This window comes from Dendronephthya gigantea, unplaced genomic scaffold, assembly GCF_004324835.1.
Source record: "Dendronephthya gigantea isolate DGI-Jeju-01 unplaced genomic scaffold, DenGig_1.0 000005F, whole genome shotgun sequence".
Lineage (NCBI taxonomy): Eukaryota > Metazoa > Cnidaria > Anthozoa > Malacalcyonacea > Nephtheidae > Dendronephthya > Dendronephthya gigantea.
Window position 1 is genome coordinate 2,770,787 of NW_021163015.1, and position 14,496 is coordinate 2,785,282.

Here is a 14,496-nt window from a genome sequence, read left to right on the forward strand (position 1 = left end):
ATACAGGGCAAAGTCATAAGGCGGCTAGTTTATGATCTTTTCAGTGGTATATAGTACGATGCAAAAGCCAATTCTTTTCTCAGGATTTTTCTTCTTTTTCTTCATAGTTCTGATGGAAAGGCGTTCATTTAATTTGCATGTTTACTTCTAACTAAGTTGCGCTTCTAAGGGGCTGTGTAATAAAAAACCGGTTCTGGTCAAACTCATTTCTACTTTTTTGGCTTGAACTTTATTCAATGTTAGCTTGTCGTTCTAGTTTCATGCGGCCTGATTTCATTATGCATAATCGTTTTCTCAACACCTGCTTGCAATCTAATTATGTTTTGTTTAAATGACAAGACAATCAAATTTGATTTATAATGGCTGCTGTTTCATAACAAACCAAATGAATATTTTTATAATTATCATCAAAAGACGCAATTTGTCTCCTGGGCAGAGGCTGACAGCTCTTCAGTTTCGCTATGCCAACGAAACTTAGGAACCATTTCAACGGTCAGGTTTTAGCATGTTTTGTGAAAATGGTTGGTGAAACGGTTAACGGTGATGTAGTTTTACCGTAGAGTTGGCAGTATGGAGCCAAAGGACAAACATACAACTACTCCGTAATTGAAAAAATACATCTTTTTAAACAATTGGGAATATTATTTGTAATAATATCTCAATTTATGCCTAAATGTATCCGTTTTTCAAAGTCAATAATGTCGCAAACGATCGAGAACACGCCAATGACGATTTTATTGCGCTATCGTGTGAACATTGTTTTTCAATAGTTCCTCCAAATGACTTGTTTTCAAACGACTAATTTGCATTGTTTTAGCCGTGGGAAATATCCAAAATGGGTAGTTGACCGCGTGTAATTGCAGTTTATCGTGGAAAATCCCGAGAATGATAAGCAGCTACCATTGTTTAACATGAATGCAAAAAGTTATCATTTGATTCGGTTTCAAAAACAGCGGTTTTAAACAGCGAGCCTCTGGGTAGCGGGGGTTATCTAACTTCTCTCTGATCTAGTTCATTTTATGAATTTCGAGGTAATTTAATTAAATCAAATTACTTTTAAATTACACATTGGTCGAACTGGAAATATTAATCAAACTGAGTTTGTATCCATTTAAATATTTTTATTAACGATTGAGCACCTCGCTTTGTTTCTACTCATGTAAAATTTCTACGATGGATCCTGTTTAAAATTTTCGCCGAAAACTAGGTGTCCATTGCAGTTTAGAAGCTGGTTGGAAAAGCTTCTTTGGAATGAAGAAAATGAAGAAAATGAAGAAGAAAGGTGGTTCCATTGAAGAAACTTTCATAGAGCCACCTTAAGATGTAGCAGCACGCGCACGTCACGTGAATGAGGTCATCCAGAAACAAAGATGGCGCCTGTCGGTGATATGGAGCAACAAAGTTCAATTGCGCTTGCAAAGGAACATACTGCAGCTATTACACGAGATTATATTTCACAGCCAAGAATAAGTATGAAACTTACTATCAACGAACTTTTTTACCAGTTGTGTTGTTGTCGTTTTGGTAGAATTCGATGTTTTCTGTAGATCGGGAAGCAGAACCTTGGAAGTTTAATTGATTGTAATTTATTAATGTATTGTTCATATCGAATCTTTTAGCTTATAGAACCGTATCGGGAGTGAATGGACCTTTGGTTATCTTAGATAATGTAAAGGTATTGCTTAAGCATTTATTTTTTTCAATTTTTGACATGGTATGTTTACATATGATGATAATTTGATACATTGGAATGTCAAAATGTATGAAAACTATTGGTAATTGTGTAGCAAAAGAAAAACTATGCACAAAAATTTGTTGAAGTTGCCCCATTTGTCAATATCTCAATCAAATCAGATCAAAATTGTTGTTCCAATTCCTTTCAGTTTCCAAAATTTGCCGAGATTGTTACACTCACATTATCAGATGGATCAAAACGAAGTGGTCAAGTTTTGGAAGTCAGTGGATCAAAGGCTGTTGTTCAGGTTAGTCAAGGAAAGGAATGTATTTGGGATGTTTTCAAATTCACTATATTCACACGCTAAATTTCATTCTTGGCTGATTTTCTGAAGGTGTTTGAGGGGACATCAGGAATAGACGCTAAACACACTACATGTGAATTCACCGGTGATATTTTGAGGACGCCTGTGTCTGAAGATATGTTAGGTAAGATTTGATGAACTGTAAGCAGCTAAAAATGGGAAGGAAAGATGCATATCAACTGGTTTATGTGACAAAATTAGGTCTTAATTGTCACCAATCTTATCCTATGTTCTCATAGGAAGAGTGTTCAATGGTTCAGGAAAAGCGATTGATAGGGGACCTGCTGTATTAGCTGAAGACTTCTTAGATATAATGGGTAAGGGTTGCATTATTTATACCATTCATTGTCAGAGGTACCATGGTAAAAGATTTTACCAACAGACATATCATTCTTGCACAATTAGGTCAACCAATCAACCCATGGTCCAGGATTTACCCAGAGGAAATGATTCAGACAGGAATATCTGCAATTGATACAATGAACAGGTTAGTCCACAGGTCTTCTCGAGGATACCATTGCTATGGTACCAGTAGTTTTATACAATCACTTTGAGAGTCTTACCATGGGGCTCTCTCACCCTTTAGCATCGCTCGCGGTCAGAAGATTCCTATATTCTCAGCAGCTGGTCTCCCTCATAATGATGTAAGTTAAAGAATTAAGCAAGATATGAAGTTTTGTGTGTACATGGGTCATTGAAGTCATTAGTTTCAGACAACTATTGGGTAACAAATGGACAACTAAACGTTACCCTTGGCTAATTTTGTTTGATACAAATTTTTCTTTTAATAATGTCCAAACAAGGCAGCCGTCAGCCTGAGAGAATATGTGAGAATACTGGCCATTTTTGTAAGTGTGGTTTTGTGGTTTTCATAGATCGCAGCACAGATCTGCCGTCAAGCTGGTTTGGTGAAGTTTACCAAGGGTACGAAAGACGACCATGAAGATAACTTTGCAACAGTTTTTGCCGCTATGGGTGTATGTTGACTTCTCCTTATTGTTCTTTCAATTCCACAGTTTTGGAGCTACCATAGAGAGTTGAACATGGTTAGTTTTTCATCTTGTAGGTGAACATGGAAACTGCTAGATTTTTCAAACAGGATTTTGAAGAGAATGGCTCTATGGACAATGTTTGCTTGTTCTTAAACCTCGCAAACGACCCAACGTGAGTAATATCTACATAATAATTGTTTTCAGTTCATTCTTCGACATGTTGAGACACCTCAAACCCATTTTATACATTCATAAAGGTATAGCTGGAGGAAATTAGAATTTGTTGCTGTTTTTGACTCAATTTAATGGCTGTTTCGTTTAGAATTGAACGTATAATCACGCCACGACTTGCATTAACAACTGCTGAGTTCCTGGCCTATCAATGTGAGAAACACGTCTTGGTCATTCTCACTGATATGAGTTCATATGCTGAAGCCTTGCGCGAGGTAAACCCAATGTACAAGATATAATTCACTCCCATCATATATAAAAAATATATATTTTATTGAAAAACGTGATCATTGAAAGGCGACGTATAGTTTTATTTCCTAATAAAAAAATGACATGACGTTCTTTTGTAAATCTTTCAATGGTAGGAAACTAAGCTAACTATATCCAAAATGGCGAGGGTAAAACCTTTCACAAGCGTATTTTTTTAAAGGTATCCGCCGCTCGCGAGGAAGTCCCAGGTCGTCGCGGTTTCCCTGGATACATGTACACTGATTTAGCCACAATTTACGAGGTATGAGAAATAGGCTATCCCAGAAATGATTTCCTGCGTCTGCAATATCTCTATGTTGATGTAAATTTGAGTGGAGTGGGGTTTTAGAATACCACAGACTGCGTTAAATTGTCAGGCTGCATGTTAAGCCATTGTTTGCAACCATTTCCCTCAACTGTTCTCATCTTCTTCTGTAGCGAGCTGGTCGGGTTGAAGGTCGCAATGGTTCCATCACTCAGATACCTATTCTAACTATGCCTAACGATGGTAGGTGCTTTAAAATTGTTGTTCAGAAAGGTGTCCTACTGGTTTATCTCCTGGAGTGAAAATTAATGATAATCTGTTGATTTTTTGTTATATTCGTAGACATAACCCATCCAATTCCCGATTTAACTGGCTACATCACAGAGGGACAAATCTACGTTGATCGACAGTTACACAACCGTCAGGTAACCACTTTAAGATAAAACACTGGTATTGTATTTTGGCGGTTAACTTTGGACATGTTAGGATTGCAGTGCTAATTTAATTTGATTTTGTACTCAGGTGTACCCACCAATCAACGTTTTACCATCATTGTCAAGATTGATGAAGTCAGCCATAGGTCCTGATAGAACCAGACGTGATCATGCCGATGTCTCGAACCAACTGGTAAGTTTATGGCGGGCAATGGACAGCGATCTCTATATATATGTCCGCAGTAAAGAACGTCTAGTGCTTGCCTGAGTCTAGACAACGGCCTTAACCAATCATATTTGTGATTTACAGTACGCCAACTATGCTATTGGTAAAGATGTTCAAGCTATGAAAGCTGTTGTTGGCGAAGAAGCTTTGACAGCGGAGGATCTTCTTTATCTCGAATTCTTGTCGAAGTTTGAGAAGAATTTCATCAGTCAAGGTACGAATACCTTTTCTTCTTTTGATAGATGTGAACGAGTAATAAGTTACGAACGCTCTGATCTATAAGTGCTCCTATTTGAACACCCGTAACTAATACACTCGTTCACATCTATCAAAAGAAGAAAATCGCACAGGAGCAGCAAAATTTCAAGTGTAAACTGGTCTTTAAAAGGACCCCTTTTAGTCCATCTTTGTTGCGTTTTCATGGAGATCTTTCTTCTCTAAAGTTGTCGCATGCAGCGCGCCCTAAAGCCGACAACATTTCATTTTTTACAACGTCGTTTCAGGAACTTACGAAAATCGCTCCGTGTTTGAATCTTTGAACATTGGCTGGTCGTTGCTTCGTATCTTTCCCAAAGAGATGCTGAAGAGAATTCCGCAAGATGTTTTAGCAGAGTACTACCCGAGAGACTCGGCCGCAACCAAGAATGCGGGGGAATAAAACCTAGTTTTATTTGCGGATGAAGGTACGTAGCATTTCTCATTTTCTGTGCGTTTAGAGGATTGAGTTATAGGATTAGATTCGGATTAGATTCGGATTAGATTCGGATAGGAGTTAAACTGAGTTTCAACTAAATGTTATGTAGACTCGGTTTTGTAATTCACCATTTAAAAAGGACAAAAAGTATTTGTCAAGATAAACAAAAAGGGCTTTTTCTGAAAGCGTTTTTCTATTTTAACTAGGCATGTTCTCACCCCTGGCTTGGTCTGCATGATATTGCGACAATTAAAACGTGTAAAAACGAAAACAATTAATCGGCGAATTAATAAAGTAATTATAAATACTAAATTGCTACAATAAAAAATGGAATTCACGGATTGTAGTCATAACATGAAGTATTAATAAAATTTTATAAATACTAAGTGTTGTAAGCTTTTGGAAAGTTTGCTGGAGACATTCTTGATTAAAACTTAAATTGAAGTGTGTTGATTTCATCCAAATAGATCTTGTTAGTAATTACCCCAAATGGCAAACGAAGTTTTATTAGTAATGTGACGAATATATATTTTCAATCTATACAAACATATTATTTACAGTATATATATGACAAACTGGGTTTAATCCAATCTTTCTATATTCACAACCATTTTACTTCGTATTTACATAATCTGTGCATCTCATGCCTCTGCATTTATATACATATAAAATGGCTATAGTGATTGGCCAATTTGAATGAATGCTGCTTAGTGATTGGTTAATCTTTGCTTGCGCCATTTTATTCTTCTATTCTGGAACCAAACCTTCACTTGGGTTTCAGTCAGTCGTAGCGTAGACGCGAGGTAGCGACGTTCGATGCCGACCAAGTATTGTTGCTCCGCAAACTCTTTCTCCAATCTTTCTAATTGCTCTGGCGTGAAAATCGTTCGAATGCGCTTTGGTTTTTCCTGTTTCCACGAATGTTCGTCTTTTTCGTCGTTCGTAAAATTTGAGTCCTCGTTAAGAGGTGATCCTGCACGATAAGAAGAATGATTTATTTTATTTTGTGTATTTATTGTAGCTTTAACGGCGGATAGATTTTATTCAGTATTTAATGTATGACTACTATAACTATAATTCAGATGCCGTTTATACAATTTCTCCGCATAACCCAATGAGATATAATCAATTTACAGATATAATAAAACAATAAAATGTTCAAGTCATTACGAGATTTTTCTCGAAGCTTTTTTAAGAAATCGGACAGGCGGACACCATTGGCTTTAGAATTGCAGGCGTCGCCCACACGAGTTGTGTATAAAACATTGCTATTTTTTTTGCCGGCAAGGCATGCACGGCTTTTTTGTAGCTCATTAATTGTGAGTAAAAAAAATCAATCGCTATCACAGAAAACGTGTGTGTTTACGAGTCCAAGGTGGGATGAAAGTTATCAGTCTACGTGTGATAGCCCCATCCGGATGGGCAGATCATCGGATAAGTTAAAGTGATATAGGTAAATTAGGAGTTAGGACAAGCGTGACGTGTCATACTGATTGCTGGCCATAATAGATGCGCATTGACTACTTGTTTTAAATGTAACATATACGTATGATACACTAGACGTTCGAAAATACAATATCAATCATTTCATCTCGATTATTTTCTTTTTAAACTGTCCAAAAATGGATGGCAACACGGTTTTGAGAATACTTCTGAAACGCGATCGATGATCCTAAATTATTACCAGCTAGCATTGAACATATGTCCTATATGGCTATTGTCTCTTTTTAAGTCGACATTTCTTAATCGATTTCAAATTATTTATTTAAGACGAAATGCTTTATCATTGATTTTCACTTCATAAAAGAAAAGAAAGATTATTATAAGCTTGAGATAAAAGAACACTATATACTATACTATATACAGTCGCTATCTCTTTAAATCTGAACATTAAAATATTTAGGCTATGATCTAAATGGAGTGCATGGATTATATGATGTAGACAACCCGAGCAGGTTGATTTCTAAGGAGGTCTATATTTTTGGGCATGATAATTTGTGAATAGATTATATTTTGTCTTAATTGATATAATTTCCCGCTATATACCATTTGCCGTCGCGGCATGATCTTTTAATCTTTCTCGATGCTGTTTTATTATTTTTTTGATATTTTTTTTTTCATTCATATCGCAAAAGACGCTAAACGTATGCTGCATAATCCTATTTTCAAGCGGCGTCCGTCTCCTTTAAAGACGCGAGTTCCGCGTTTCAGTAAAATTTCATGAATACGCCATCACTAAAATTGTGAAATCGATTTGCTAATAAAAGAACAACATTTGTTTCACCATTATCAATAAAGGATGTGCCATTTATTATTTATGCATAATTACCTGAAAATAGATTAACTCAAAAAAACTTTTCTAATTCTGCCCGACGCGCTGTCGACTTAACGTTTCTCGAGAATTCTTTGTTCGTGTATAAATCGACCGAGCTTTAATTACGCTCAGAGCCTCTGTTACACTGAACTTCATTTCAAAAACCTACTCATTCTTTTCAAAACTTGTTTTCCGTTGGTTTTTTTGCACCCCAAGCAGATTTGAAATAAGAAACCTATATTTGAACTAACCTATTTATATATAATGAAACTTATTCTTTCATTTTTGTCGGCTTTCAGTATAGTCGACAAATAAATGACAAAGGTTACTTTAAATCCATACTAAAGCGACAATATGTAACAGCAGTTGAATAATCTAGACAGACAATGAAAGTAAACACGACCTAAATCGCCGAGCGATTTGGCACAAATGAAGAGTCGCGTAACAAAATATTTCGTTAGCTGAACACACAGCGACTATGTCCAATTTAAATTTGATGAAAATTTTGACAACTGTTCAGGCTAATTATGAGACTTTCCTCTGTGTTTAAACTAAATCTCAAACTAACACAGACACATTTTTCGCCTCTTCTGTTCAACTGTTGTTTACAGCAGAATTTATTTCAAGCATTTTTTGTATATCTAACAGTATAAGATGGCACGCATCCAGTCCAAATAATCTTTTCTTTTGGCGCAATACATTAAAAGGGCATCATAAGTCACACGTGACTGCTTCAATGCATTTTAGTGCAGTAAAAAATAAATCGGGTAAATTGAGTCATGTATACGTTGTTGTGATATAAGTGATTCTAGTGCGGATTTGGTTCAAAACGATTTCGTTGTTTAACTGGGATTGTTTGCACTGGAAAAGCCAATTTATGAGCCAGGGCTCATATAGACAAGGTTATAGTGCATAAGCATAATTACCTCGGCAGGCAAGATGTATACACTGTGAACAAATATTTGTTTGAACAGCGGAACAATCACTCATTTAGAAATCGTGCGCTTTTCTTGCACGGCTCGTAATTTTGTCAACTCTAATGCACGCGCAATTAATCTCGCGGCGAGATTAAAAATGCAGTAAATTATAAAATTGCGTCGAAATTTGAAACGAAAATCGTAAATTAACTGTATTTGCGATCGACCGATATACGAAACGAGTCTCAATGAGATTGATCACTTTGTTTTCTTGTGAAGTCGAAGGGCCTGCATGTGGCTATATATGTTATGGAGGACACAGGCTGTTGCCAAGATCCCCCAGCTTTAAAGAAATAAACTGTAACAATCCCTACTGATCTAAGAGAAAAGTGTTGTTAATTGTCACTTAAATCAGTCTAGCAGGGGAATCGTGGCCTTTCAATACCTTTCTCAAAGATCTTGTCTTCGTTTTCTGTGGTTCCTTCTTCTTGGTAAAAGTGGCGTTTCATGCGCGAGTTTTTTGGTGGGGTTCTAAAGAGGGAGGGTTTGTGTCTGGCAAGGATGCCCTCTCTCCCCGAGCTGTACCTCGGGTGTTGTGCTATCGAGTGGAATCTTTGCTCTTCAGTGTCCTCGCGTCGCCCAAGAATGGAGGATATACTGAAGGACATCCTGGGTTTAGCAGAACTCTCTTCGTGCTCATCAAAAGAGTACCGTAGTGCAGTTTGTTGTGAGGGATATGTGCTTGGCGTGGTATAGCACGATATTGGGTAGTAACTAAGAGTGTTGTTCGCATATCTTTGACCGCAATCCTCCCAGTCGTAGAAATCAAACTTCTCCTCCTTGCATTTCTTAAGTTCCGGCGTCATTTCTTGTTCTTTTGGTGAGACTGCTTCGCTTTCCATCTAAGAGAAAGAATGAGCTTTTCCCTCAATATATAAACCATTTATATCAGTAGGATGCAATTAGCCAAAATCGCCCCCTATTGAACATTCACAAAAGTGCTTGAGATGGGAACAATAGTAAGTTGCTAGCCAATACAACGAGCTCGTAAGCACGCTTGTTAAAAGAGATCTTGAATATATAGTGTGTTTATTAGCCTCTATTCATTGCCCCACTTGTAATTAAGCATTCATGACTAATTATGCCGCTAGTTTTTAATAAGGCAAACAAGAAATGATATTTTGTACTTCATTCGCATAAAGCATAATATGTTTGATACAATATCAAAAATATACAATAAAACAATGTTCGTAGACAATTACATAAATACTTCCAAACAAGTTCCTTCGTATATTTCTCACACCACTTATGACTTATTCCCGGCAAAGCTCAGCGATTTACGACGAAATTGATTTTCTTGCTTGTCTATACTTTAGCACAAACCTTTATCGATAGCATCGCTTGTAACGTGAAAACATAAACTAATACAGTTTTGTAAATGAAAGAATTCACTGTAAATTTCGAACGAATCTTGTCTCCTGTTCAAATGTATCAATCACTATTGCCATATTTTATTCTTTGCGACTTTTTTTTTACAATTCGGCCATGGATATATAAACTTGTTAATTTTATATTGATTTATACGGATTTAATGTTTTTTAATCATGCCAATATCTACTCAATTCGCGTGAAATTATACGTAGCGAACCAGAGACTACAACCTGAAATATGTCGTATCTAATCTGTGGTTAAGGGGAGACATAATTTGCGAAAATACACTCCTCCTAATCGACATTCCGGTTTTCGGATCGAATGTCCTCGGCGATTCGAGGGAGTTCGCTTTTCCCCCAAATTTCGCTTAAATATCATGGGCGCGGAAACAGAAATATTCTATTGCTTGATTATAATTAATCTATTCAAGGTATCATTTCAGTCCGCGAGTATTCTCTATTGTTATCGAGAAGTAGGCATAGAATTATGACATCTGGCCATGTTGTTCTTTTTGAGCAGCCATTCATGTCAATATCTCAACTACACCTGCACATAGCGATTTGGATTCCTACTTAATTATAGTTGCTATATATCATAGCACACATATACACATTTGTATTGATCGAGTACAGCCTTAATTTGCAATTGTTTGGAAACTATAGAGATTCTTGTCCATGCGGAAGGCACGCCGCCTCAAATTAGTTCACTGTATGGATATTTTACTTCGAAGCTTCGTTCTATACCCTTAACATTGTCTTGTATGAAAAATATCATTGTTATACAGAATTATGCAGAAACATTCGACAATTTGTCATTTGCAGAAGGATTCACACCTTTTTTAAATAGGCACTTTTTAATGTTAATTGCAAAGGATCGCTTTTTCTCTCTTTGAAAGGCTTGAACAACGCATCGTGTGCTTGCACACGTGTGAGTCTGCGAGCTGAAAGAAAACCTAAATCGCAAACGAGAGTAAATAAAGGCCATTAGGTCAGTCAATTTATCGTGATGTTTTGAGGCTCGCGTTTTCAATAGGCTTAACTTGCAAGAAGAAGTGCATGGTCCGTGGATAATGTCGGCTTTTTGTTGTGGAAATAGGTCGAAAATTATCGTTGATTGTCCGTTATTGGCTTTCCCCACGTGAACGAATTTGATAACCTAGCGAATCTTCGTTTTGTTGCCTTTGTTGTTCTGCCTAATTGCTCTATTACTAACACGCGGAGTCCGTGGCACTTCGTTGCTCCTTCGACTTTATGAAAATAGCAAATGTTTCGCTTACCTTTTTTTCACAAACGACAGCGATTGTTCGTAGTTTTCTTGTGTTTTTTTTTCTCACAACTTGAAAACGTTCCAAATTGTATCAATTATCTTTTCGAATGAATGCCCTTGTAGCAAATTACGTCTATATGGCGCGCCCCGTTTTTTCCCAATCACCCTGGTATATCTCGGAGCAAATTTGCCGAAACTACTTTAGAATTTAATTTCTGTGTCAACGTTAGAGCTACTTATATTCTCTGATTGGTGATAAGGCATCTAACATGCTAATTACTCCCGGCTTTAATTACCCAAACATAACAAAATATAAAGAAAATAATATAGTATACATTATATATATTGGGAAAAACCTAAAACATTCTTCGTCTACTGTTTTCCCAATTTTACGCGACCCAGAATTTGCTCTACTATAAAATTATCAATATTAAAAACAAAAATTTGTTCAAATTGTGTTCCTTTTTAATTGAGCGTCAAACGAAACATTGTAAACCAAAAATTTTGTCCCTAAATTAACGTGTACTCGCAGTTATATACATGCACGGTTGCTTAGTACAAAATTCACTGTTGAAATATTTATCTGCATGCTGTGTTTGATAGGAGAGTATTGAGTCATTAATTATTGATCTTATAGCCCTTTTTTCTATCAACTAACTCCCTTTTCATCTAACCGCATTTGAATAGCTTATTAGCAACATTACGAAGGATAATAAAAATTAGGTAAAAAATACCTTGCAACGTATATATCTGTCGAATGTGCGCAGTTATTAGCCAATGTTCATTCTCATTAGAGCCATTCTTATTGCTTGTCACATTCTCATTGGCACATTTCTAGAATCAATAAGCTATCAGTTTTTCGGACACCATGATCACAAATCTATCACTCACTTTTATAGTGACGGTGTTAGCTTTACCAAACTGCTTTTAATAACATCAATTACATCTATTCAGAGAACACTGACTCCCTGGCAGGGCGAAATTTGTCTTAATCAATATTTTTGTCGGCTCTGCACTATAAACGAAAATTCACTTACATAAATATATGCATGGCAATACTTTGGCCTTCTATATTCAAAAGTTCGTGTTTTCTATTTCCGTCTTTCCTGTAAACTATTCACGATTTTTTGCAAGCGCGCACAAAAAGGTTGCTTCATGAATATATACAGAACCCTCAGACCAAACCGTCTTTGCATTAATGCAATCTATATATTCAGCGTCCACAAAAGTTTCGGTAGTTTATGAAAGTTTTTATGTTGCTCCTCACGCTCTGAAACGGCTATGGCTCTCCGCGATGTTTGTTCGAGAAATGGAGGTTGGAAATTAAGCCCGAAAACTGTGATCAATTTTTTAAACGATCAAAATTGGCATTCGTCAAAACAACTGTACAATTGCATGTCCATCTGCTTTTTTCACTCAAACGGAATTAATAATTCAAGCTTGCTCTTATTTCCAATCTGAGATGTCTCGATCTATGTTGATGTGTGCGCGATCCCAAAATGACGATAGCGAGAGAACGTGTCAAAAAAAACAGGAAGCCTAAAATTTCACGAGAGGTTTTGCTATATCGCGTGTGAAAATGTGCGTTCAAAAATCGTACAGGTCTCCAGTGTATCATGGACGTAAACCTAGTTTGTATCACTTTATTAAATCCAAAACTCTCTATGTTCATCCCAGCATGACTGCATTCAGCATTGGCATATATCTTTAATCCGTTTTCTGTGTTGCTACAAACTTGCATAATCTCAAGAACGGTGCGGTTTAGCGGTGCAAATCTACTGAGGTTTTTGCTTAAATAATCATAAGTAACTCTATTCCATACTTCATTAAGAAAAACACAAACCAAATATCGAAACTTTTGTTTTCATATTTTCATGTTTTCGCTATTTATTCTAATGTGGCGTTCGAAAATTGCCACGAATTTAATTAAATTGCTACATTGATCGCACGCTGGCGTCCAACAGCAAGGACAGAAGCGTCGTTTTCGCTCAACAACTGCATTTGCACTGATAAGGTACGCTATGGCACTTCAAAAATTTCAGACGAAGGCTCATTTGAGCTCATGCATTGAGCATGCTCTTCAAAATTGTGTACACACGCTCGTGAGTGTTGGCTCGCTACTTTTTCGTCCTTTATTAGTGATAGTTTTTCGAGTAATAACTCAATCAAGTTTAATAAAAGTTGTATTTCCGCTAGGTGCTGTCTCACGCTGACAAAAAATGAAGAATAATCTCAATTACGCGCTGACCACAATGCCAAGTTTACAACCTCAATTGCCCTGACGCCACAACTATATAAATATTAACACTGCCTTAATAGCGACTCGTTTGAAATATGAAAACGTTTTTAGATAGAAATCGGACTTTTTTGGAACACTTTCTCAAAATGCTGCATTATTCACATTCCTTATTGAAGTCTAGTTTTTCGCGAGACAAGTGCACGTCGCTAAAATATCTTATCTTGGTTCTCTTCTGAGGTAGTCTCAGGGCTATCTGTTCCCGTTTGATGAAGCTTCTCCTTTGCTTGACAAACTTCGCTAGTTTCGTCGCGATATTTGGCGTAATTTACCACCAACTCTTCCCTCCAAACCTCTTTATCACGATTCATCGCAACACATTAGAAATCAGTATGTCCCATGCAATCAGTTTTATTTTACGTTATTCATGTAAAGATTGAACAACATTATATATACATGCACTATATGAAGAAGATTTTACTGCATGGTATACAAAGATAGACATTTCTTAATTTACAATGACGTTTTAAACGTTTTATTAACCTAAAATTAAAGATGCAGCCGGCCATTTTGTGTGCATAGCAATTGCATGGAACCACTGAAACAGACCTACGTTATCGGCCTGCCCTACAATTCGTATATAGCATTAGCTATTTTGCAAAAAGCCAAGCGTGAAAATGTCATCATTTTGTAAATTGTTTTATTGACACGCTTTCAGTGTATCACCGTTTAGTTTTATCACTTTTATGTTTATGAACACACGGACAAATGAGCCTTTAGTGTTGAGAATAGCCTTGAAAATTATGCCTTTAGCCTTTAGGCTATACTGAATTAAGATATCTTTGAAAAGTGCTGGTGATCAACCAGCCCTTGAAATTACTGAGGAAGAACTTGAATCGATTTCACTTTCAAATAAATTTCACTTTTTTATTTTTGCAGAATATAGCGTTTCCGATAGCTTACCTGTACATAAATTATATCAATATATGGCGTATTAACGAAGAAAAAGCATTTAGAGACACATGTATACGAACTATTTTTACCTTTTTTCCGTCCATCTTAAGATCGTAACTTGAACGTTGCATTATCTTAGAAAAAATCAAGATTCAGCTGAACAATTCAGGTCAGGACTACAATAGCTGTTTGATATATCTGTCTTGAATAAATCTTTCAGCAAAATGGCCTATATTTGCGCCATCTCA

At 36.5% G+C, this 14,496-nt stretch overlaps 2 protein-coding genes across 3 annotated transcripts; one reads left to right on the forward strand and one right to left on the reverse strand.

Moving 5' to 3' along the window:
* The first annotated feature begins 1,329 nt into the window (after nt 1-1,329).
* On the forward strand, nt 1,330-5,544 carry LOC114515932 (V-type proton ATPase subunit B). Its single transcript, XM_028535250.1, has 17 exons — nt 1,330-1,470; nt 1,620-1,675; nt 1,884-1,982; nt 2,070-2,163; nt 2,279-2,356; nt 2,445-2,526; nt 2,626-2,683; nt 2,915-3,016; nt 3,106-3,203; nt 3,354-3,477; nt 3,693-3,773; nt 3,950-4,019; nt 4,119-4,201; nt 4,299-4,403; nt 4,521-4,650; nt 4,940-5,119; nt 5,337-5,544. The coding sequence occupies exons 1-16, from the start codon at nt 1,371-1,373 to the stop codon at nt 5,092-5,094; spliced, it is 1,515 nt and encodes a 504-aa protein (XP_028391051.1). The 5' UTR covers nt 1,330-1,370; the 3' UTR covers nt 5,095-5,119; nt 5,337-5,544.
* Nucleotides 5,545-5,641: 97 nt separating this feature from the next.
* Nucleotides 5,642-11,231, reverse strand: LOC114515933 (homeobox protein pv.1-like). 2 transcript variants are annotated; one of them, XM_028535251.1, is made up of 3 exons: nt 9,745-9,826; nt 8,807-9,263; nt 5,642-6,103 (listed from the first exon to the last, which is right to left on the reverse strand). In XM_028535251.1, the coding sequence occupies exons 1-3, from the start codon at nt 9,757-9,759 to the stop codon at nt 5,838-5,840; spliced, it is 738 nt and encodes a 245-aa protein (XP_028391052.1). In that variant the 5' UTR covers nt 9,760-9,826; the 3' UTR covers nt 5,642-5,837. The 2 variants fall into 2 exon arrangements, with proteins under 2 accessions (XP_028391052.1, XP_028391053.1); XM_028535252.1 differs by lacking the exon at nt 9,745-9,826 and adding an exon at nt 11,069-11,231 and having other exon boundaries at nt 5,645-6,103.
* Between the last annotated feature and the right edge of the window lie 3,265 nt (nt 11,232-14,496).